The sequence below is a fragment of the Mus pahari genome, chromosome 3 (assembly GCF_900095145.1).
Source record: "Mus pahari chromosome 3, PAHARI_EIJ_v1.1, whole genome shotgun sequence".
Lineage (NCBI taxonomy): Eukaryota > Metazoa > Chordata > Mammalia > Rodentia > Muridae > Mus > Mus pahari.
In genome coordinates this window covers 1,212,726-1,235,253 of record NC_034592.1, presented here as the reverse complement: position 1 = coordinate 1,235,253, position 22,528 = coordinate 1,212,726, and the positions used below count along the sequence as shown (strand labels likewise).

The 22,528-nt window shown below is 42.2% G+C and overlaps 1 protein-coding gene across 1 annotated transcript in view; it reads left to right on the top strand.

The window, feature by feature from the left end:
- The window catches only part of Cubn (cubilin), a 221,132-nt gene that overhangs the window by 194,341 nt on the left and 4,263 nt on the right, over nt 1-22,528 (top strand). The window contains exons 60-66 of the mRNA XM_021193965.2: nt 7,190-7,398; nt 12,955-13,117; nt 13,478-13,683; nt 16,536-16,683; nt 17,574-17,755; nt 20,396-20,561; nt 22,021-22,256. Of these exons, the coding sequence (XP_021049624.1) occupies nt 7,190-7,398; nt 12,955-13,117; nt 13,478-13,683; nt 16,536-16,683; nt 17,574-17,755; nt 20,396-20,561; nt 22,021-22,256 (1,310 nt within the window). The remainder of the gene's footprint in view (nt 1-7,189; nt 7,399-12,954; nt 13,118-13,477; nt 13,684-16,535; nt 16,684-17,573; nt 17,756-20,395; nt 20,562-22,020; nt 22,257-22,528) is intronic.

Sequence of the window (22,528 nt, the reverse complement as noted above, 5' to 3'; positions counted from 1 at the left end):
CTGGATCTGATTCAATAGTGGATCACACGAGCTTGGTCTCTGGACCTGTTATACTCTGGGGAAAATTCTCTCAAATGTGCAAACAGTACAGACAGTGGGAGTAGAGGGACATAAGCAAGGGGATAAATATGGCTAACGTCTAAAGGAGGATATGAAAGGCAAAGGTTACAGAGAGCCTGGGGTACCAGGGGCAAAAATCTGGTCTCCACAAATGGAGAAGACTCTCACATGCTCTCTTGAGATTTCAGCTTCCAGTTATATTAGTGTCCCCAGTTGTGGTGTCAAGTTTAAACTCTCAGAGGCACTCCAAAATTGTGTAGCCCAATGATAAAAGAATTTACTTTCGAACATTCACTGATATTAAGAATATGTGTATGTGTCTCTAGGCACCTCTGAGCAGCTGGAGAAAGGCTGCCAACTGCCCTGACTTTGAGAAGCACAAGTGTAGACAGAAAGCTGGGTTATCAGTTGAATATTTTGATAAATCACTAGTCATGTAGCTTCTGGGGAAGCAATGATGGGGTGTGACATGAAAGCAACCAGGAGATGCTATTTGTCTGCTCCCCTAATGTCATTTGCTTCCTTTTAAGAAGTCTGAGAATGAGATGGGCTGAAACTGTAAACCCATTTAAAGAAAACTAGACCGAGCTCTTTCCGCCCTTTGCAAATCTCTAGCTTTCACCGTTGATTAGCCATCCTCTGGAGAAAAAGGTAAACATTCACAAGGTTACCTTCAGGCTATTCTCGGGGGATTCAGACCATTTGCCTAGTTTAGAATGTATGAATGGGATAAAGAAACAAGGTAGTTCATAGTTCATCAGAACCTTACAGAATCATGTAGGGGACAGGAGTTAAATTATGGATCAGCAAGAAAGAAGATAAAAGTTTTTTAAAAAATCTATCTCTTGTGAGACTATGCCATTGCCTGGCAAATACAGAAGTAGATGCTCACAGTCATCTATTGGATGGAACACAGGGCCCCCAGTGAAGGAGCTAGAGAAAGTACCCAAGGAGCTAAAGGGGTCTGCAACCCTATAGGAGGAACAACAATATGAACTAACCAGTACCCCCCAGAGCTGCATATCTATTTGCACATTGTAGCAGAGGATGGCCTAGTCGGCCATCAATGGAAGGAGAGGCCCTTGGTCTTGTGAAAATTATATGCCTCAGTACAGGGGAATGCCAGGGCCAGGAAGTGGGAGTGAGTGGGTTGGGAAGCATGGCAGGCAGTGGGAGGAGGTATAGGGGACTTTTAGAGAGGAAACTAGGAAAGGGGATAGCATTTGAAATGTAAATGAAGAAAATATCTAATAAAAATTAACATTAAAAAAGAGAGTTTTTAAAAAAAGCATATTCCAGTACCAGCCACATTTTCCTACGCCTGAAATGGACTAGGCCATCCTCTGCTCCGTTAGCCCTGGGTCTGTAGGGTAGGATTGTTTCTCCTTCAGCAAATATCCAAATGGTTTTTTAGAGACCAAGCTATGTGATGAAATAAATGGTCAGATAAGGTAATACCATGAAAAGCATTCGGGATCAAAAGAGCTAAGAAGCAGTGGTTGGACGTGCCTGAAGCCACGCCCTCTGTAAAATGCAACTCAGCATGGTCTCCAATAACTGGATGTTCAGGTTAAGTTATTATAACCATAAATTTCCTTTAATCATCCTTCCCCACATTGGATTGGTTTTGATATAGTGTTCTCAGGAACATAAAAGCAAAAATCGAATCAGCAATAAAATTTAAACAGTCTTTAGCTATCAATGAGTCATTCAGACATATTGAAAGTTCTAAGGGATTGGTTTTCTCTTTGATCTAACTTGAGAGGAGTCCGCTCACTTGGTCTGGTAGCTTCATATTCTGTCTACTCACAAGAAATATGTCACAGAAGCACAGGACATAATGAGAGCCCATCACCAACCACCTCCTTCTCTAGACTGCTGCATCCAGGCCTCAGGACTGCCTCATGGGACGGGGATTAACACATTTTACAATGGAGGAAATGATAAGTACTTATTGGAGGTTAAGTAATTTGTGGTCAAACCAAGCATTGAACTGGGTTTGACCATCTCCTAAACCCACACTTTCCTAATTGGTCTATGCTTCCTCTAGGGCAATTGATGGAAATAGCCAAGCTGAAAGACAGGTCCCTGGAAGGTTTCCTAAGAGGAGAGTTAGCATTAGCGTTCTTCTCCCTCTGTGTTAGACTCATTCTTTCCATGATCATCTTCTTGCTTGAGTCTACCTGTTTTTAAGACATAGGATGTCATTCCTGAATAGTACATTTTTTTATACTGTTACTACATGATACTACTGAGTACAGCTCTAACCAGTAAACTTGTCCTGAGAGGTTGACAGAGACACACTGGGATTCATACATTCTATGAAGAACAATCATGCATAATTACTGTGTCCTCCTGGGAAATTAATTCATGTTGGTACGCAATAACTTCTGAAAATGCCTTATCTATGATTTCCATTTTTCTTGATTTAGAATATATATATATACACACACACCCAAAGAGCATTTGGTTAAAAACTCTAACCATACATGTACACATGTATTTGCACAACATATTTGCTGACCATTTTGCCTCCCAACTTTCTCTATTCTGAAGAGAATATTTAGTGTTTGGCTTTTTCTTCCAATTGGAGAATTTAACATTTAATACATTTATGTGCAACAGAATTACTGATGTTGCCTGATTTCACTCAACCTTTGTGCTCTTTTCTCTTTGTCCTTCCTCTTTGTATGTTCCCTTGACCATCGTTTCTTGTCTTTAAATGTTTTATTGCACTTAATTTTCCACTTACCGTGTGTGCGTGTGTTTGTGATTGAGTGTCACAGTGCACAGAACATCAGAAGAGAACTTTGCAGGAGTCGTCCCACTGTGTGGATCCGGGGATTGAATCCCAGTCTTCAGCCTCGGTGGTAGACAAGTTTTGTCTGCTGACCTACCTCTCTCACTCCTTTTCTTTGTTTCTTAAAAAAAAGTTACCACCTTTTATGTTACTTTGTGCACAATCTGTTATTTATTTTAGCTCTTACCTTATAGACCATACTATCTGTGGCTTGAATTCCTTTGAATTAGTATGGTGCCTACAGAATAGCTCATAGAGTTTACCTTGGTGAAGACAGTGAGGAGTGAACAACAGTCCCAGGCTTTATTTCTTGAGAGTGGCCACACCCCACCAAAGCCCCTTTTGATACAGACCTAAGTATACAGCAGAATGAGTGGAAACCTGGGCTTACGCTGCTACCTAGTGTTGACAAATCAGAGGTGCCTGTGCACAAAACAAAGCCAGTCTCTGTACCTGTGTTTACAGGCACAGCATCCTGTCCTTATAGAGACCTGCTGGTCTTGGCAAATGTTGCACGCTGCAGTTTGATGCCTAGACTGTTTAAGAAGTAGCTTTTGTGAACTGTAGTTACTCAACTGAGATTTGAAGAACTAGTCTTAACACATCATCCATGACTCACTATAATCCAATTTAAAATTAGCATTTTTACCATTTTATGATCAGTTCAGTGGCTTTAGAACATTATGTATGTGCCTTCATTTAAATGTGTACCCAAATATTCCATTTCCTTTAGTGATTACAAATGATGTGTTTTCCAGTTTTGTCCCTCTCTTGCACATTGCTAATACATAGAAATGTTGTAGGTTTTGATGTGCTGTCATACATATTCAGGTTTTGAGTGACTGGATTCTTGAGTCTGAGAACTATCATACATATTCAGGTTTTGAGTAACTGGACTCTTGGGTCTAAGAGTATATTTGCAGCCGGGCCTGGTGGCGCAGGCCTTTAATCCCAGCACTCGGGAGGCAGAGGCAGGCGGATTTCTGAGTTCAAGGCCAGCCTGGTCTACCAAGTGAGTTCCAGGACAGCCAGAGCTATACAGAGAAACCCTGTCTCGAAAAACCAAAAAAAAAAAAAAAAAGAGTATATTTGCATACTCCTCGGAATTTTTCTATAAGGAGAAGAATGGCATCTGCAAACAGTGACACCTGGATTCCTTCCATTCCAGGCTTTTGTTCTTTTGAGTATTAATGGCCAAGACTTTAATAGTGTTGATTAAGAGTAGTAAGAAAAACATCATTTCTTGTCCTTATCTTGGAGGGTTGCTTAACTGTTTAGAGACTCACAAGATGACTTGCTCATCAGAGTGCTTGCCATGCAAGTTGCAATCCCCAGCACGCAGGTAAAAAGCCAAGCACAGAGGTGTGCACCTATAATCTCAACGCAGGCGGTCAGCCAGGGAGATCCATAGTGTTGGCTGGCCAGGCTGGCCAAGTTAGCAAGCTCCAGATTCAGTGAGGGGCTCTGCTTCAAAATATAATATGAAGAACCATTGAAGAAGACACTGGATATCAGCCTCTTGCCTTCCCGGGCATGAACACACACACACACACACACACACACACACACACACACACCCCTCTTTCAAAAGTTTGCTAATAGCTCTAAGCTCTACACGTATTCTTTATCAAACGGAGAAATTTCCCTTCTAATCTTAGTTTTCCGGGAGGACTTATCCCGAGGTTGTACAGTAGTCTACAAAATCCTTTTATAGAAATAGAGACAGCAAGTTCATCAGAAACCGTGTTGAATCCTTAAGCAAATTCACAACTCTGGAGCAGCTGACACAACAGCTGTGGAAGTCCCAGTGAGGTTTACTCCAACTAAGGATGCCGAAGCCCAGGCTCCACAATCTGAAGAGAAGCCACCGTGATGTGACACGCTCTGTCTGACGAGGGCACTGCTTCTAGATGCATCTGTGTTATGCCGCCCCCACTCACAGATGTTCCTGAAAGACAGGACTATATTAAAGTCAGGGTGATCATTATCTTAAGTGCAGCTGCTCCCTAACCTCCAGAGACAGGCAAAGACCTCAAGAAGGTGCTGTCAGTCCTCAAAATAACTTCTTAATAAGCTGTCTCCCTCCACAAAAGCCGCTAAGATGCTTCTCCTAGATGTGGCAGATATTTCTTCCCTCCACTAAAGCCGCTAAGGTGCTTCTCCCAGATGTGGCAGATATTTCTTCCCTTATCAGACTAATGCTGCCTTCAGCTTCACTCTGGAGTTTAATCTTTCAGGACTCAGTTACTGACTCAATTAAATAGATCTGACTGAATCTCTGCTGAATATGGGTTTATATCTCCAGGAGGTCTCCCAGCTCCCACACCACACCTCCGTACAAACATTTTTTTCTCCCAACCAAAGAAATAGCTCCTGATAGTTAAATACAGAAGAGCGCTATAGTGGTAGTTGTTCCTGGGTACAAGGTATGTCATCAAAGTGGTTCCAGTAGAGTGTGACTGGTGAGAAAGTTGCTGGTCGCTAAGCATTTTCTAAATGATAAAAAAAAATACTATAACAGGAAACATGATCAATTTGTGATGCTGAAGCAGAGCAATGTTAGGATGTCTTAACCAGAAGGAAAGGAATGTCAAGTTAGCAATACAGAAAATGTAGGTATTTTAATACATGGGACTCTTTCCTAGTTGTAGGTCCTATCATAACCTGGCACAGTGATGTGGCCTTCACACTTTGTAGCATTGCTTCCTTATTCTGTTAACATTACTGTTTATATCCTCCAAAGGCACACACTCTTGCATTTCCATCTGCCTTAGGAGAATTGGAAGCACAGAGAAGCTGTACTAAGTCTAAATACAAAAATGGGACATTTTCTACCATTATCATTTCCAGAACCCTGTAAATCTCCTGTGATACTGTTTTTCTTTCAGTTACTTGGCTATTTTGGCCATAGTTATCTGACTGATAATATTGGTTAATATGAGGTGATATTAGCTTTCCATTTTCTTTATTCTGTATTTTATATGAACTGACTTCTTTACAACAGTAAGACAAATTCTCTCTCTCTCTCTCTCTCTCTCTCTCTCTCTCTCTCTCTCTCTCTCTCTGTGTGTGTGTGTGTGTGTGTGTACTATAATGGTGACACTGTATAGCCAGCTGTCCTGATGTCAGTACCTTATAACAAAAGCATTTATGAGTATTCAGCATCACTAGCCTGCCTCCATACCAGGCATATCTACCTCACGACACTACTTTTATTAGTAGTGGTATTGCTACCACGGTATAGTAAGTGTACACAATGCCATTCAGTGTGAGACAAGTCACCGTTCTTCTCTTATTAACGTGTTGGCAATAATTAACACACAAATAGTGTTAAAATCTACAGGTTATTTTTTTTAAAGCAACACTTCATTTCTTGAGACTGATATATTAACAGAGTAACGTGTGTTAAGTTCAAACTCCATTGCCTCTTGCTAACTCAGATTGGATACTGTAGCAGTGGTCTCACCTCTGGTGTTAGCTCCCCTAGTCAGTGTCTCCTGTAAGATGCTACTACCAGCTTCACTTTCAGTTCAAATGACATTACTACTCCTGTAATCAAAAATCCTTCCAAGCGGCTATAGATGGCTTAAAAGTTAAGGGTCAACTACTTTTCCAGAGTGTTAAAGCTCATTCTGTAATTTGTAATGCATGACTAATTATTTAATGTCAGTGTAGATAGTTTTTACCTAGTGGATTTCTTTTATTCTTTAGTCTCCTCCTGACTTGGTTTTGGAAAAAAAAAAAAAAAAAAAAAAAAAAACAGAGAATGTGATTTAATGTAAAGTAGGAGTCAGAACTGTCTCTTCACGGCCTCTTTCTGTCAAACTATTTAAATGAAAAACTAGTTGGGAGGTAATTTTTTTTTTTTTTTAGAAGTTGGATAAATCTTCATAAATTCAATTTTCAGTTTTGGCAGAGTTCACAAAAGTAAAACATAAAAGTCAGGAATGTGCGCATTTTCCACCAGCTTTATTATGCAAAAAAACCTCAATTTTCACAAAATTGAGTTTTTCAGGGTTGGAAAAGCTTGAATAAATCGCATGAATAGTTCTACAGAGGCACAGGCGTGCACCCCAGTGTGGTTACTCACTCTCTCAGGCATCTATGTATGCTGATAAGGAGGTGACTCAGTGATGGGAAAAAAAGAGAATTAGCAAGAAGCCAGAAAAGCCGAGAAACACAGGTGCACAATCCCTAGTGTTCGGGGACCTCTTGATAATATTTCCAATTGTGTGGGAGAAAATGGAACCTCTCCTCTTCCAAATCCTTCCACAGAAAAGTGAAGATCATTTTGTTCTTCTGCACAGTGATGTATCTTTCTTTTGACAGGACCACAGCAAGGGTGTGGTGGGTACCTGACTGAGGACAACAAGAGTTTTGTGTCTCCCGATTATGATTCAAATGGACGTTATGACAAAGGTCTAAACTGCATATGGTATATAATTGCCCCTGAAAACAAACTTGTTAAGCTCACCTTCAATGAATTTACTCTGGAGGGACCATCGTCACCAGGAAGATGCAACTTTGATTACGTTCTGGTAAGACTGCTGCACCTTAACGGTCTGCTCTAACCATGGGATTCCAGCTTACTATCTAGAAGCCTTGAAAATGAGAACACTATTGCTTACAGTGGCTTCAATATATAGTATAGTTGCTAGCCTCCTGTTCAAGTTCATCTCTGATATCATCACTCAAACATCTCAAGTGACTTCTAACATCAGCTTCGAGATTTAATTCTGTCTTGCTAAGTGCCTTGTTAAGAAGCGATCCATGGAAGATTAGCTGGATGGAGTGAGATAGTCAGAGAACTTTCACAGTTCCTAATGTAAATGGCATCTGTAGTACAAAAATATACTGTAATTGGTCTATTCCCTTTATTTATGTAGATAGTATCCAAAGCTTTCTAAAAATTCCAAAGAAACATTTTTTAAGACAGTCTGAAGCTAGACGGCCAAACTCCCATTGATGTCTAGGAAGGGTGCCAAGGACAGGATGCACTGGGAGGATCAAAGATGAAGGGACGAAAATGGATGACCGAGTAAAGCTTGTGACATCCAGGAACAGTGTAATGCATGGAAGTGAGGGGACGGCGCCTTTGCAAATGATATGTGGATAGCCAGTGGTGTTAAGCTGTAGGCCACAGACCAAGAAAAGCTGAGATGAAGAAAGCCATTTCATTGGGTGACAACCATTTTAATAAGACATGGGGCTAGAAGCCAGCTGTTATGAGGGAGTTCATGAGGGGCTAGAGGTGACAAAATGCTGGACAAAATGTGTTAATTCAAGTTCATTCCTTCTCTAAAATAAAACCAAGTAACCAGAACTACGTAAGAGGTGATTTAAAACCAGCTTTTCTAGGTTCTTGAAACGTAATAAGATTTGAAGGCAGATAATAAGTAGTCCCATTATGTCCACAGCCAGGAAGCACAGAGGGATCGATTCTGACACTCAGCTCATATTTTCCTTTTTATTCAGTCCAGAGTCCCAAGTCATGGATTGGTACCACCCACATTTAGGGAGGGTGGGTTCTTTCCAATTCAGTTAACCCAATCTTGACACTTCCTCACAGGCATGCCCAGAAGTTGGTCCCTTGGTGATTCTTGATCATGTTGAGGTGATATCAGTATTTACTATCCCCCTTTTAAATTGTTAAATGTTGTGATAAAATGACATTCTATAGAAGCTAATGACACAGCTCTATAAGTAGTGTGTAAGACAGATTATACCAGCTCCATTGCTGAGTTATGCCCACTCCCTTCATGCATGGCTGTCTTTGAGAGTGTTGACTAGGGGACCAAGGAGGACATCTGCTGTACATCGGTGAACTGTGGCTGATCAGTGACTGTTGAAACCATCATCACATCTGTCCTATGGGGTTGTGTGGCAGCCATGGCACATAATATGGGAGATGTGGCAGTGAACATTCCCCAAGGAGATGTAATTCATGGGGGTGGGGAGACTGACCTGAAAACAGATACATTATACAACATGAAAATAGAAGTTAGATACCCTTGACATAGAAAATGTGATCAGAACAGAGTATGTTGGGCTTCTTAGATGTGAGCATGCCACGGCACTTAACAGCATCATGAAAGCTCACACACATTGTTGCCTCCATAAAATGGAGAACAGTATCAACAAGGCATATACACAAGAAAGACACGACCAAAAATAAGGGGAAAAGACAGTGCTGTGTACTACCTACTCTCCAACTCTGGGTTAGTTCAGTCATCCTTGTGCTGAGCATCCTTGTGCTGTGGTGGAGGGCATCAAAAGTGTGGTCCTCACAGCTTCCTCTACCTGAAAACATGAAACTGATGTCAGTTTCCCAAGGTTTCTTCCCCAACTCCATCAGTAATCATGGTTTTGGCAGATATATTTTAAAGTTTCCAGTCCCATCTGAAGAGACAATTCCCTGTACTAAGTATCCTGTGGGAATCAGAAATGTGACTTCTAAACACTAAATGCTCCCAATTATTGTTGCAAGGCCAATTATCAACTCCCAAACATCAAACTTGCATAAAAACATTCCCTAGAGGCTTATGTGAGCTTTCTGGGAGCCCCTGTGATAACTCACTGGGCTTAACCCTTCTGCATATTATCAGGTACTGGGGAAGGGCATGTGCATCTTTAGGGACAGCATCAGTAGACCCTAGGTGCACTGGTTAGGAGATAGCACTGCCACTAAGCATTCATGTACTTAGTTATTCATTAAATAAGTGTGAATTTCAGTCTACCTCATTATAAATAGTAACTCAAAGATTTAAAAATGCATAAAGAGTAAATAATTATTACAGTGATAGTTTGAGTCTTGCATGACCCACCAAAGCACAGAAGTTAAGAAGACGTGGTTGATAGCATGGGAGTCACTTAGGAAGGTAGGTTACTGAGGACACTGCCATTTGGAAGATACTTGAGTCCCAACTACTCCTATCTGCATCAGTGCTTCTATGAAGTATGTAACCCCCATCCCCAGTGTGTCCTTCTGTCATGACCTTCACACAGCCCTAGAACAGCAGAGCTCTGTAACTGTGTCACTATAGAGATTAGTCGTGCATGGACTGAGTTCTAGAGACAAAGTATGTCTTGAGTTGACTATTATAGGCATTTTGTCACAATGACACCAAGAAACAAGGCTTCTAGAAGGCAAGGTATGCCCGAGTTAGGATTCAGATCATCATAGACATGCAATCCCTGCTCCAGTGTTGTTCAGGGTCTACCCTCAGTAAGAGATTTGGTGGTGGCAAGGAACAGAACAGAGGTAGAATTTCAGGTTTGATCACACAGGAGGCTAGGAGCCAGGCAGTTTGTAACTATATATTTCCAATCAGTTACACTAACTCCTACTTTAATGTGGTTGGATGAATATAGTGTCAGCACAGGGCCACCTTCTACCCAGCCCTGGCTTCTCCTTGTCCTGCCCCCCACGTTTACCAGTCTCTATTTAAAACTGACATTGGTCTTGTAGAGTAAGACCCAGGCTTCTCAGCATGAACTGCATGGTCTTTCCCAACTCTCTCATTCTTTTATTGTATGAATTTCCATGATTTTATTTGACAGAATTACCTTTTCTTTTCTTTGTTTTCTTTTTTATATTTTTCCATGCATATTTGTAGATATATTTGTAAACAGAGATACACACACACACACACACACACACACACACACACACACACACACACACGCACTTGTTTGCTTATATTTGGCTCTTTCTTTTCACTATTTCATGAGCACCTTGAAGGTACAGAAATGCTCTTATGCCTCTCCATGTACACACTACTCAACACAAGCCAGGTACATGATACACGAGAAAAGCTTGTGATGATCATACAGACCACAGTGGATGTAATGAAACCTCACTTACCACAAAAAGTACTTGGCAAATCTTTTCTATAAAGTGAGTGTGTTAGATCACAGAACTCCACTTTTCCTTGCTCCTTGTGAACTCATATAGGAGAGACAGTGCCATCTAGTGGTCAGTTTTGTTTAATTTTTAAATTTGAAATTTATCCTCTTCATTTTATAACATCAGTGGCCACACTGCTCTGAGATTTCTGATTTAATGTGGTTCTGTTATGAGCTCATATTCAGGGCTACAGAAACACAGAAACTCATTATTAAAGTATAATAAAAATTAACAACATAGACATAAAAATGAAAATGTACTTTATTATTATTATTTTTTTTTTTTAGTAAGGTGTTTGAGGGATATCCAAATCCTCACTATTTCTTTGGGAGTTTGTAAAAGCCATCAGTAGTTCTAGATGCTGGAGACACTTCTGAGCATAGCTCTGTTTCTCTTCCTGTGGAACTCACACTTGTGCAGAGGGGAAGCCCCATAAAAGTAAATAAGCATTAAACTGATAGAGTTTGATCACAGTAAAATAAAACAAGATGGTATTGGAGGAGGACCCCACTGTGTGGGAGTAGCCTCTCAGGGGAGGTGACATTTGAGTAAAAGTTCTATGACTAGGGATTATCAGTCCTTCAAGAAAGACTATGTCTCCAAGGGAGGAGACTGTCAGAGGCATCGAGCGTTGGGAAGGGAGAGGAGGAAAAACCAGGGCTTGACCAGGGCTTGCAGGTTCTGCATTGGGTACAATAGTTTTGTAGCAAGAACAGGAACATACTCTAGGTCATCAAACACTTGGGCACCATGGTGCACAACTCTGTGAGTGGTCTGTGCAATTAATCTGTAAGCCATGTTCTGAAGGCACTGGGTCACATGGCATCGATACAATATATTTCGAAGGTGGAACAAAGTGGGTATGCTTATCATGGGAATGGGAGAGTTGAGTATGACTGAAATTTAGACTTGAGCTGTTTATTGAGACAGAGTAGACTTGGGGAGAATAGTTTAGGGAAGGTGGTGCTGTGGTATGTACATATCACTCAAGTACCTGAGGTAGAAATGTAAACCTTATATCCACAAGCTAAAGGTATGGGGGGCTTTGAGATATAACTGGGGTTAGATGAAGTCATGAGGGTGGGGTTCCTAGCATGGGGTGAATAGTGTCACCCCAGGAGAGGAAGAGATTATAGAACGGGCGTACTCCTGATGTTCTCCTTAGGATGCTCGGATGTCAGAAGGTGGCCCTCATGAGAGGCTGCCCCTTGAATTCTGAATGTTCCTCAATCCTCAGAACTGTCACAATTAACTTACTTGTTTATAAATGACTTGGTCTGTGGCACTCTGGTACAACAACACAAAACAAACCAAGGCATGTGGGTCGTAGGGAAGGGTCAAAGCACTTACTAAGAAGCGAGTAAGCATGGTTTATGCATTACACACTTTTAAAGTCTGGGGCCATATGGCGGAACAGAATAAAATTCTGTGCTTCTGTGGAATGTGGTATTCATTTTAGAAGGAAAGACAATAGAATTAGCAAGTTAAATGTATAACATGTTGACAGTAATACTTGCCCTGAGGCAAGGAGTCAGGGAATGAGGGCAGAGTTCACTTTAGGGAAGACATTGCTGATGGATGATAGAGGAGGAGAGACCTCAACAGACTCAGTGAATACCAGCAAGAGCGGTCTGGGCAAAGGAAGGCAGATGCAATAGCTGGGAAGCTAGACTGAGCCTGGGATGCTCAAGAATCTCAGTCAAGCAGAGACACCCAGAAAGCAGACCCATGAAGCCATTCTATTAGGTTTGGACCACTGCTGTCACAGGTGTAGCCTTTGTGTTAAGAGGGTAGGAAGCAGTTAGGCAGCTCCCAACCTGACTTCATCTTAGCAGCAGCCTGTTAGAGCCTCGCCAGGAAGCTTCAGAAAGAACCCCTGGTGATAATTCAGGCAGCAGACACTACCAATGGGTTTAATGACTTTGAGGCCATGGGGCTTTTGTTGTTGTTATTTGTTTGTTTCAATTATATATTACTTTTCCTAAGAAAAAAATATATGATGGGTATCACTGAAAGTCATTATAGCACCATCAATATAAATTAAGACTGCCTGTAAGAACACACACATATAGATCCTTAATCTATGGTCTGTCTATCACCATAGACATATGGTGACCTCATGTAACTTAGTGCAAAATATCAATTCCTTTATTAATAATTAACTACTATAAACTACTTTTTCTTCCAGATAGCAGATGGTGCAAGCATAAACTCACATTTAGGCGGAAGATTCTGTGGTTCCACTATGCCTGCCCCTTTTATTTCTTCTGGCAACTTTCTTACAGTTCAATTTGTCTCTGACATAACTCTTGAAATGAAAGGATTTAATGCAACATATACCTTTGTGGACAGTAAGTATTCTGACATATTATGAAATACATATGTCCTTATGCTCAGACAAGAATGCATGCTTATTATAGGTAAATTAATTACAGCTCTAGCGGATTATTAAACACATGAGAGCTAGATTGCCTGCCCTCAGTTCCTCTTTCTTTGACAAAATCTCTCTAAGTTGACAGGCTGGCCTTGAATTTTATCCTCCTGCCTCAAGCTTACAAGAAGATAGGATTACAGCCCTGTGTCACCAGGACATATACTAAATCCTTAAAAGAATACTAAAAAATTTTCTAGGCCAGAGCAAGATGTTAAAGACAGTATGTATAATTAGAGATGACTAAAACATCTACATTATTTTCTTTCTCCCTCTTCAGTGCCTTGTGGGGGAACATATAATGCAACTTCGACACCTCAAAACACATCATCACCTCAGTTGTCAAATGTCAGACGGCCATTTTCTACTTGTACTTGGGTCATTGAAGCTCCCCCACACCAGCAGATCCAGATAACTGTGTGGGAACTGCAGCTGCCCTCCCAAGACTGCTCAAGGAGCTACTTAGAACTTCAGGATTCAGTACAGGTAAAGACCCCAGGATGGTGGCCATCGTATTTGCAGACACTGCAAGTAATGAAGCCATGCCTAATTAAAGTCCCGTCACTTCTAGAATTGTTTTTTTTCAGTTGGAGACAAAACCTCGCTTGCCAACCTATTAACCCACTTAAGTGTAGTCCTGTAGCAAGATGCTTTCAAAGTATCCTGCAGCTCAGAATCATTGGGTGTCTTGTTAAAAATGCACATTCCTGACATTGTCAAACTTTGTGGAGCTCTTTCATTTATTATTGTGCATTTAGTGGGTATGTAATGTGTCACAATGTATACATGCCACATGAGCACAGAGATATTGATAGGAGAACATACATCTGTCTCCCAGCATGAATAGAATATATGTAGTAGCCCCAACTTTATGTAGACTGTCTGAATGTGATAAAACTTTGAAATTAATTGGTTTAGCAACTTTATTTGGGGCTTACACAAACTCACACTGCAAAGAAAAAAAAATCCTATGAATATTATGATTGTGAAAATTCTTCTCTTTGTCCTGGTTCACTTTACAAATGTGGCCTGACTGATATGATAGGAAGATTTATGAATGTAATCATATTCCTATCACTATATAGAAAGGATGCTAGAAGTGTGAGCCATGTAATAAATCACTTACCATCATAGGTATCTTCAAAGATGCAAAAGAACCCATAATGAAGGGGAACACCATGCCTGTAAACAGTATGATAAAAACTTCAGGATCTGATTTCTCTTTACCATTAGTCCAGATTGCAAAATTAACTCATACAAATAAAAAGATTTCTCAGTATAATGAATGTGGTAAAAAAAAAAAAAAGAAAGAAAAAGAAGTAAAAAGACATAAGAATCACCCCCCAAAATGCACATTCCTAGGCCCCCCTGCAGACATCGATTGATCTGCCTAGCACATATTAATCAATGTTTGATGAGCATCTCATGTATTCAGCCACCAATCCCAGAGCTCCATGGGTCACACCTGGAGAACTACATCTGTAGCTAACAGGCTATGTCCAGGTGAACTGGAGGGACCCATACAGAACACAGGAAAACCAGCTAAGAGACCATTTGGTGCCCATCTAGTAGGGCTATACTTGTGGCAAACTGAGAGAATAAAAGGGGAAACAGAAGCTTTCCGGGTTCAAAGAGATAAATAGCAGAATCTTAGTTTCCCATGGGGAAAGGAGGCACAACAGCTGGACCCAGAGATCTGAGCATGATCATCTCCTCAACTGGTGGGCAGAATGGGGAGAGCAGTAAGGCGACCAAAGAAAATATTTAAATTCAGGACCCACAGTCTGAGCTCGTACCCTGAAACTATTGGAGTCTGCAGTTGGGTAAACAGTTAACACACTCACTCTCAGGGGCCATATTTGAATGCCCAAGGCCTGACTGTAATGGAGCTCCACCTGTCAGCTTCTGGGTTTTCAAGGCCCTCCTCGTTATAAAGCTGGGCTTTCTCACTTCTTACAAGTCTCTAACTCAGTGACAAAAGTCTAGCTTGACTCGATGTGAAAGGTCAGAGATGCACATGCCGGAGAACAGCTGAGTGCCGCATAGATCCTAGTGACCAAGGTTACTCTAAGGATCCTGAGGTGGTTGAGAAATGAGGTTAAGCATCATTCCCCCAGCAGTGGTTGTAACACAGAATTCCTATGCCCCAATGGAAGCCCCAGTGGAAGGACTTAGAGCCAAGTGCAATGAGACTCTTTAGCTCAAAGCACTTTGAGTTTCCTATCACTTTACGAATAACGCAAATCAGGGCAGATTCCTCATTAGGGCACAAAAATAGCATGTACAGGCAGCTGTGGTACACAAGAGCAGCTGAACTGGCTGTAAATATTACAATTGAGGATGTTTGATGTGCTGTCTATAAAAATACTCAAGGCCTCTAAGGCTTCAGAACAAACCTGGGACATAGAAAATTATTATCAGCTAAGACACCACAGAAGATAGACACCATAATGAACAACACAGAAGGGCCTACCCCACTATCTTGCACTATGTTTACCCAGTAAACTGTGGAGCAAACCTTCATGAGCTGCTGGATACATGAGAGTCACATAATGCTACAAAGTTGAAAATCTTGGGTTATAAGCACTAGGGGAGGCTTTAGCAATTCAGTTAAAGTTTCAAGGCTACATCAGACAAACTTAGGACAAAAACTATATGGAAGGGAGTTGGCTAAGTAGGTGAATGAGACAGACTAATAGCCAAGAAGTCTAGAAACAAGGTGGAGCATGTGCCTTCAGACAGAGACCAAGAACTACATGTACTTCAGTCATAAGGGTAATGTGACAGGGGCTGTTGTTCAATGCCTTTGGGATACTTGCTTGTACGTGTAGAAATTATTAGGCATTTACCCTGAGTATTTGACAGGGGACAAGGACTGCCAAAGTGCTGCTGAGGAGAACAAGGCCATTATTATCCGTACCAAGTGCCAGGGACAGCAGAGGGGAAGCTCATCAGAGTCCTGCCACCTCTGGCTGACCTAATAGAACTCTAGAACAGGGGCAGCTAGAGGAACAACTCTAGACTTGTAGGGAGTCCACATGCCCTGGCTCTGCTCCCAACAAGAACACACACACTTTCACTGTGACATGGCTCCCGAGGGAGCAGCTTCAATTTCTGGAGAGACGTGTCTGATCATGATTTTAGCAGAAGCTGGGCTCCTTATGTCCCATACCTCTAGGGAGGCAGGACACTGCTCAATTCCCAGGTTAATGCTAAGTGTTTCATGGCATCTGAGACTAGAGCTGTTGAAGTCACATGCTTAGTACAGTTTACTATCTACTGTAGCTTTACTGTCCTGAAGCCAAATCTCATGCAACGTGGCTTCCATTTCATTTCAGACTAGTGGAAACCAAGTGACTCAGTTCTGCGGTGCAAACTATACAACCTTGCCAGTATTCTATTCCTCAACAAGTACCGTGGTTGTCGTTTTCAAATCTGACTTTTTAAACAGAAACTCTCGAGTGCATTTCACCTATGAGACTGCAGGTGAGCCTAAAACCTCATGTTTATCAGGAAGAGCAGCTCTGATGACCATCCTTGTTTCAGATAAGTCTTGTGAACAGATAAGCTGTTGTTAAGGTAAAATATCTCCATGTGAAGTAAGGTTCAATTTAGCTTATTGGAAACTAAGCTTTATCAAGGTCTAACGTATATAAAGTTCACAGTTCAGTGACTTTTGGTGTGGTCACAGTGGTGGGAATCACTTCACCTTAGGAAATTATTTTATAAATGACCACGGTGCCTTGAAGACATTACTTGATTTCAGTGATTGGAAGTGTTTCCAGAGAATACTTTATGTAAGGATGGTTTTTTACCTTGATCAAAACTACAGCAGAATTTGATTTGGGCACACAGTTACTTTTGGTTTTGTTTTACCAAAAAAGAAAAAAAAATGTAAAAACAAATATGTGAATTGAATCAGAAGGAACAGTTTAGCCAAGGAAACCCTACACAGATGGTGTCTGGGAAGGTGAGCTTTGGGTCTGGAAAAGGTTCAATTGTCAACCAGCAACTCTTCTTCCATGTAAGCAGAAGAGTTCAGAAGATGCTGGAGTACTCTTCAAAGGGGACTCGCACTCCCACTCTTTACAAGGGGGCATGAACAAGCCACGTCACAGCAGCTGCTGTGGGGGCTGCCCACATGAGGAAGCCGCTGCACAGCAGCTGAGCCTGCATATGGGGGCTGCGCATACGCAAGACACTGAACATGCGCAGTGCTTAGCCTCGCTCAGGTCCCTGTTTTCTTATACAAGGCAAGAGGCTGGGGCCCTTTCTGAATGTTGCTCAGATTCAGTGGACTGTAAAACCACTGTTGTTATCAAGACTACTAAATATTTGGACCTGCACATTAACTACAAATCCTGTTTTTCTCTAAGACTGCAACAGAGAATACAACCAAGAATTTGGCAATCTGAAGAGTCCTGGGTGGCCTCAGAGCTATGACAATAACCTGGACTGCTCCATCATTCTTAGAGCCCCGCAGAACCACAGCATTTCCCTCTTTTTTTACTGGTTTCAGCTGGAAGATTCAAGACAATGCATGAATGACTATTTGGAGGTAATACATATTTGCATATAATTTAAAATTTTATGTAAGAACATGATGGTTCAGTAAGAATTTTTTTCCTCGAGATGTTAATTCAACATCTCTCTACTTTATTAAGCTAGTCTCTCTACTTTATTAAGCTAGTCTTCTTTCATCCTACAAATGCGTACTTTAGCAGATTCCAGCTACAACACTGGAAGCATGGTTGGGTGTCAGTGTCACCGTCGGTCATGGCACCACTCAGCAATGGGATAGAGATTTTTCAAAGGAACACGGATCTGAGTTCCAACCTGCAGGATGAATGGAATGCAGTGGGTAAGGGCTGGCTATCTGCAAGGGCATTTATATACTATTCCTGGGGCCGTGAACAAGCACAGCATCTTGGCTCTGCTAACGGAGTCCACAGATTCCCTGGGGCTCTCTCCATTGGCTGTGTGGCTCTACAGGAAAGGCTCTGGAAGATGTCCACAGCTTCCTCTCCTGACTCAGAGTTTCCTTTCTTCTCAAACTGCCTCTTTGATCACATCGTTAAAAGCTTAATCACTCTTTTAAATGTACATACGTTGGGGTGCAGTACGATATTCCAAACACATATACAATGTGTATTAATCAGATCAGAGAAGTTAATAGTCCCATGTTTAGTTAGCTTTATATTCCAGATATGCTCTCCAGAATTGTCTGGTTTTTGTGGGATAAGTAACTTCAGGGTTCACACTGCCCCTTTCCTGGTAACCTTGCTTTTCTGTCAGCCTTTTTTCCTGCTGCTTCGTGATGCTAACAGATTTCCTGCCTTTCTGGTCACCAGCTCATCTCCAGTGGCCTTGTTTCTGCACCCCCCCCCCCATCCCTGTGTGTGGCCCTCTACCTGGAGGAGAATGGAGTTCCAGTAGATGGTCTCTGCCCATGCGTTCTGCTCCCACGGGCTTCCTCCTACCTTACTATGTAGGAAAGCTCCCATCTCAGATTGAACTGAATCTGCTGTTAACTGGAATCCTTATCGAGTTGTGAATCCCGGGGAAAGCTCGTGTCTTCCTCTTGGGGTACATTCCATGGCAGGGCATGAGAAAAGGGAAAAAATGAAGACCCAGAAGCTGTGCTGTTTGTGCTCGACAGGGAGTTAAGCTTGGATTTACACACTTACACATCCACAAAATCAGATGTTTGTATTGAACAGATGTGTGTACAAACAAAAAGAGAGGGATGTGGACAAGGGCTAGAGTCCCTAACTAACCTTGAGTCATAGTCTTAATCCATTTCTAACCCAAGGTACGAATTGCTGGCCCTACTTAACCTTGGCTCTTTGCCATCTGGATGCTGGAAAGTGAAGACTTACTTTTTAACATTGGATAGTGACAGCTACACCAACCAGACATCCTCCCCCTCTCCAGAGAATGACAGGGAACTTCCTGTTACATTTGCAGAGACAGAAAGCTACTACCCAGGCCTCACAAACATATCTGCCTCTGGAGCTCCAGGAGAGACTCCGCAGGGAGCCTTGCTGTTCTATTCTTTTAGCTATGGTGGGAATAGAGGATTCTAATGCATTTCTAGCAGGGAGGGCATGGCTAGACCCTACCTGTGAATGTGCCTCCAACTCCCCTCTCCAATGTACCAGACATGCCTCTGCATAATTCATGAGATATGCCTCATCCTTCTCAGAAAAGTGAATTTGGTAAGCTCTAAGCAGTGTGTTTCTCCTCCCCTGATCTCGCAGAAGTGATTTAAAAGAGGATCTCAAAGGAAAGAAACTCAATGTTGAGAGTATGGGGGGAGCTGGTCAGGCCTTGTAGCATTCTTAAATGTGTCAGCTATCCCAGGTACTTGGAGGTAACTGACCAGTCTGTCCTAGCCAGAGAGATTTTGTTTAAACATTTAAGCGAAGAACCAAGTGTGTATCACTTGCTGTTGCCTAGGCGTAGAAGGAGCCTCCCCAGCTCAGATGCCCAAGTTAATCTGCCGTTCTGCAGACTCCAGTGACTCTAAAGGATGAAGGGAAGTGAGGTGGCTTCTCACATTGAACATGTACATGCTAACACCAGCTCTTCCATGCAGGCCTACAGGGTGAGGAATATTATAGGCATATGGAGCCATTTACTTTTCCCACAAGGAAAAGGCTTGTTTCTGAGCTTCGGTGTTCTTTGTTCATTTTGGCCACTTTAAGCTTTTCAGCAGGAAGCATCGTACCCCCTGTGACCCCAGGAATAAAGTACCACAACTGGAAACAGGCCAGACAGTGGCGCCTCTTCCCCCTGAAAACCCAGTGTGCATTCCTCAAAATGTGTGCACACATAACCCTCTGTAGGACCATGGCACTGGCTAGTATATCACAAGAATGTCAGTGTTTCTGAGGCTATAGTTCATCAGATATTTCTAAATCCCAATGCAAATGGTGTGTGCTATAAATTCTAACTTGTTGTCATTTATAAATACTTGAATATGTAAAGCCCCATTTCCTATTCTGGAGTCAGAGGGGCCTGACAGGAATAATGGGAGTCTCGGGCTAGCTTGAGCTAGCCCAAGCTAGCCTGAGCTAAGAAGGTGATTCTGTCTCAGAAAACAAAACCAAAACAAACCTCCTGGATTTACCTCAAGTGTTAATTACAAGCTGAAACAGAGACAATCGGATGGGTAATCAATGGTGGGTTTTCACAGGTAAGAAATGGCAGCAGCAGCAGTTCACCAGTGCTTGACAGGTTCTGCAGCAACCTGCTGCCCAACCCCATCTTCTCTCAGAGCAACGAACTGTATCTGCACTTCCACAGCGATGACTCAGACACCCACCTTGGCTATGAAATTATCTGGACCTCCTCTCCTACTGGTAAGATGCTCACTCTAAGGGAAGCGTCTGTGGGCTGATGAGGTGGCCACAGGAAATAGCATTACAGATTAAAAGGCCTTCATCACATTAGGTCTGCGCCTGATGATTTTCTGTTAAAGATGCAGATTTCTTAACCATGAAAGGACTGAATTTTCAAAATACTACAATTATTTATCATTTCTATGATATAAAAGACCACAATTTTCATATAAAAGGTCTGACAACGTAAACACTGTAAACATTCCCATGCAAACGTTATTTTTGCTCTTCGGATGGATTACCCAGGAGTTCTCTTTGAGAGTTCAGTAAATGAAATCACAGGACAAGTCAGGACCACATCTGTGTATGTGCAGGCAGCTGCCTCTGTCCACAATGAGCAGCGCGCTGCACATGTGACTGTGTGTATGCACTTCTGATGGTATGTGACTATGAGAAGCTTGGTCCTTCATGGTTCCTGTCATTTGGTGGCAGTCCTGTGTCATAATTGCTACTTCAGGGTGATAAATGTCTTCCTCAATTTTTGGTCCACTGTTCCATTAACTAGCAGGAAATTTAAGTTACATGAACACATTTAGCTCGAGAAAAGAGGGATACCTTCAATACTTCAATTCTATAATATCTGGAGACCTACAAAATAAAAATCATGAAATGAATCTTTTCAGCATATTAAGGGATAAGAGAGGGTCCCATTCAATAATCACAGAAAAAAAACTACACACCAAAGGAAGCCCAGTAATTAACTTCTCTGATTGATTAAAAGGAGGAACTGATGAATGTGTAGGCCATGGAGGCCGCAGGCCTGCACATGAGGGAGTGAAGCTGTAAGCCAGCCTGACCTACATAGTAAGAATTGATCTCAAAGAGAGAGGAAGAGAAAACTCCATGCTCCAGGAAACATGGCTAACTCCATCTTTACACGGGAAGTTGGTCACTTGAGGAGAGACTTCGGTCTTGGGACCCATAGGCACCCTGTTGCTATTATACACCAGAGCCCCACAGAAAGGCAACCCAGCTCCAGGCATTGTACCAGATTTAGAAGTTGGGTAGGTCTTAGAACTGCCAGCATGGGCCTGTTGAGTTTTGTTGCAGCATCTAAGCTGTAATGTCAGTTGTCAGTCTGGGTGTGCCACAGAATGTGAGTTGATTTTGGCAGTCATTAGTATCTTCTATGCTTAGGGAGTCTGCTGCACCCTCAAAGCATGCAGATGGAGACTACTCTCATGGTAACTATTGTATTGTTTTCCAGGTTGTTCCTAGCCTGAGGTTAGCAAAGAATAGTCTCAGAGGAAGTACCTTGGGTCACAGCCATTGGGAAAGGGATATCCAGTGGGAATGGGCCCAAAGGGGCTTTCAACCAAGAGGAGGGGTTCCATGTTGGGAGCTTCCTACCTGTGTGGGAAAGCAGGCTGGATGGTTCCTAGTTTACTCAATGGAACCTTTGTCCATTCTTTCTTTGCAGGCTGTGGAGGGACTCTTTTGGGCAACGAAGGTATATTAGCCAACCCTGGCTTTCCCGACAGCTACCCAAACAACACTCATTGTGAATGGACCATCCTTGCTCCTTCTGGAAGGCCTGTCTCTGTTGGGTTTCCCTTTCTCAGTATCGACTCTCCAGGTGGCTGTGACCAGAACTACATCATACTCTTTAATGGTCCAGATGCCAACTCACCACCCTTTGGACCATTCTGTGGCATCGTGAGTAAACAAACAATTTTGCATTTTCACATGTGATTTTTTTTATTAGATATTTTCTTCATTTACATTTCAAATGCTGTCCCCAAAGCTCCCTATACCCTCCCCCCACCCTGCTCCCCAACCCACCCACTCCTGCTTCCTGGACCTGGCATTCCCTTGCACTGGGGCATATGATCTTCACAATACCAAGGGCCTCTCCTCCCACTGATGGCTTACTAGGCCATCCTCTGCCACATATGCAACTAGAGACACAGCTCTGGGGAGTACTGGTT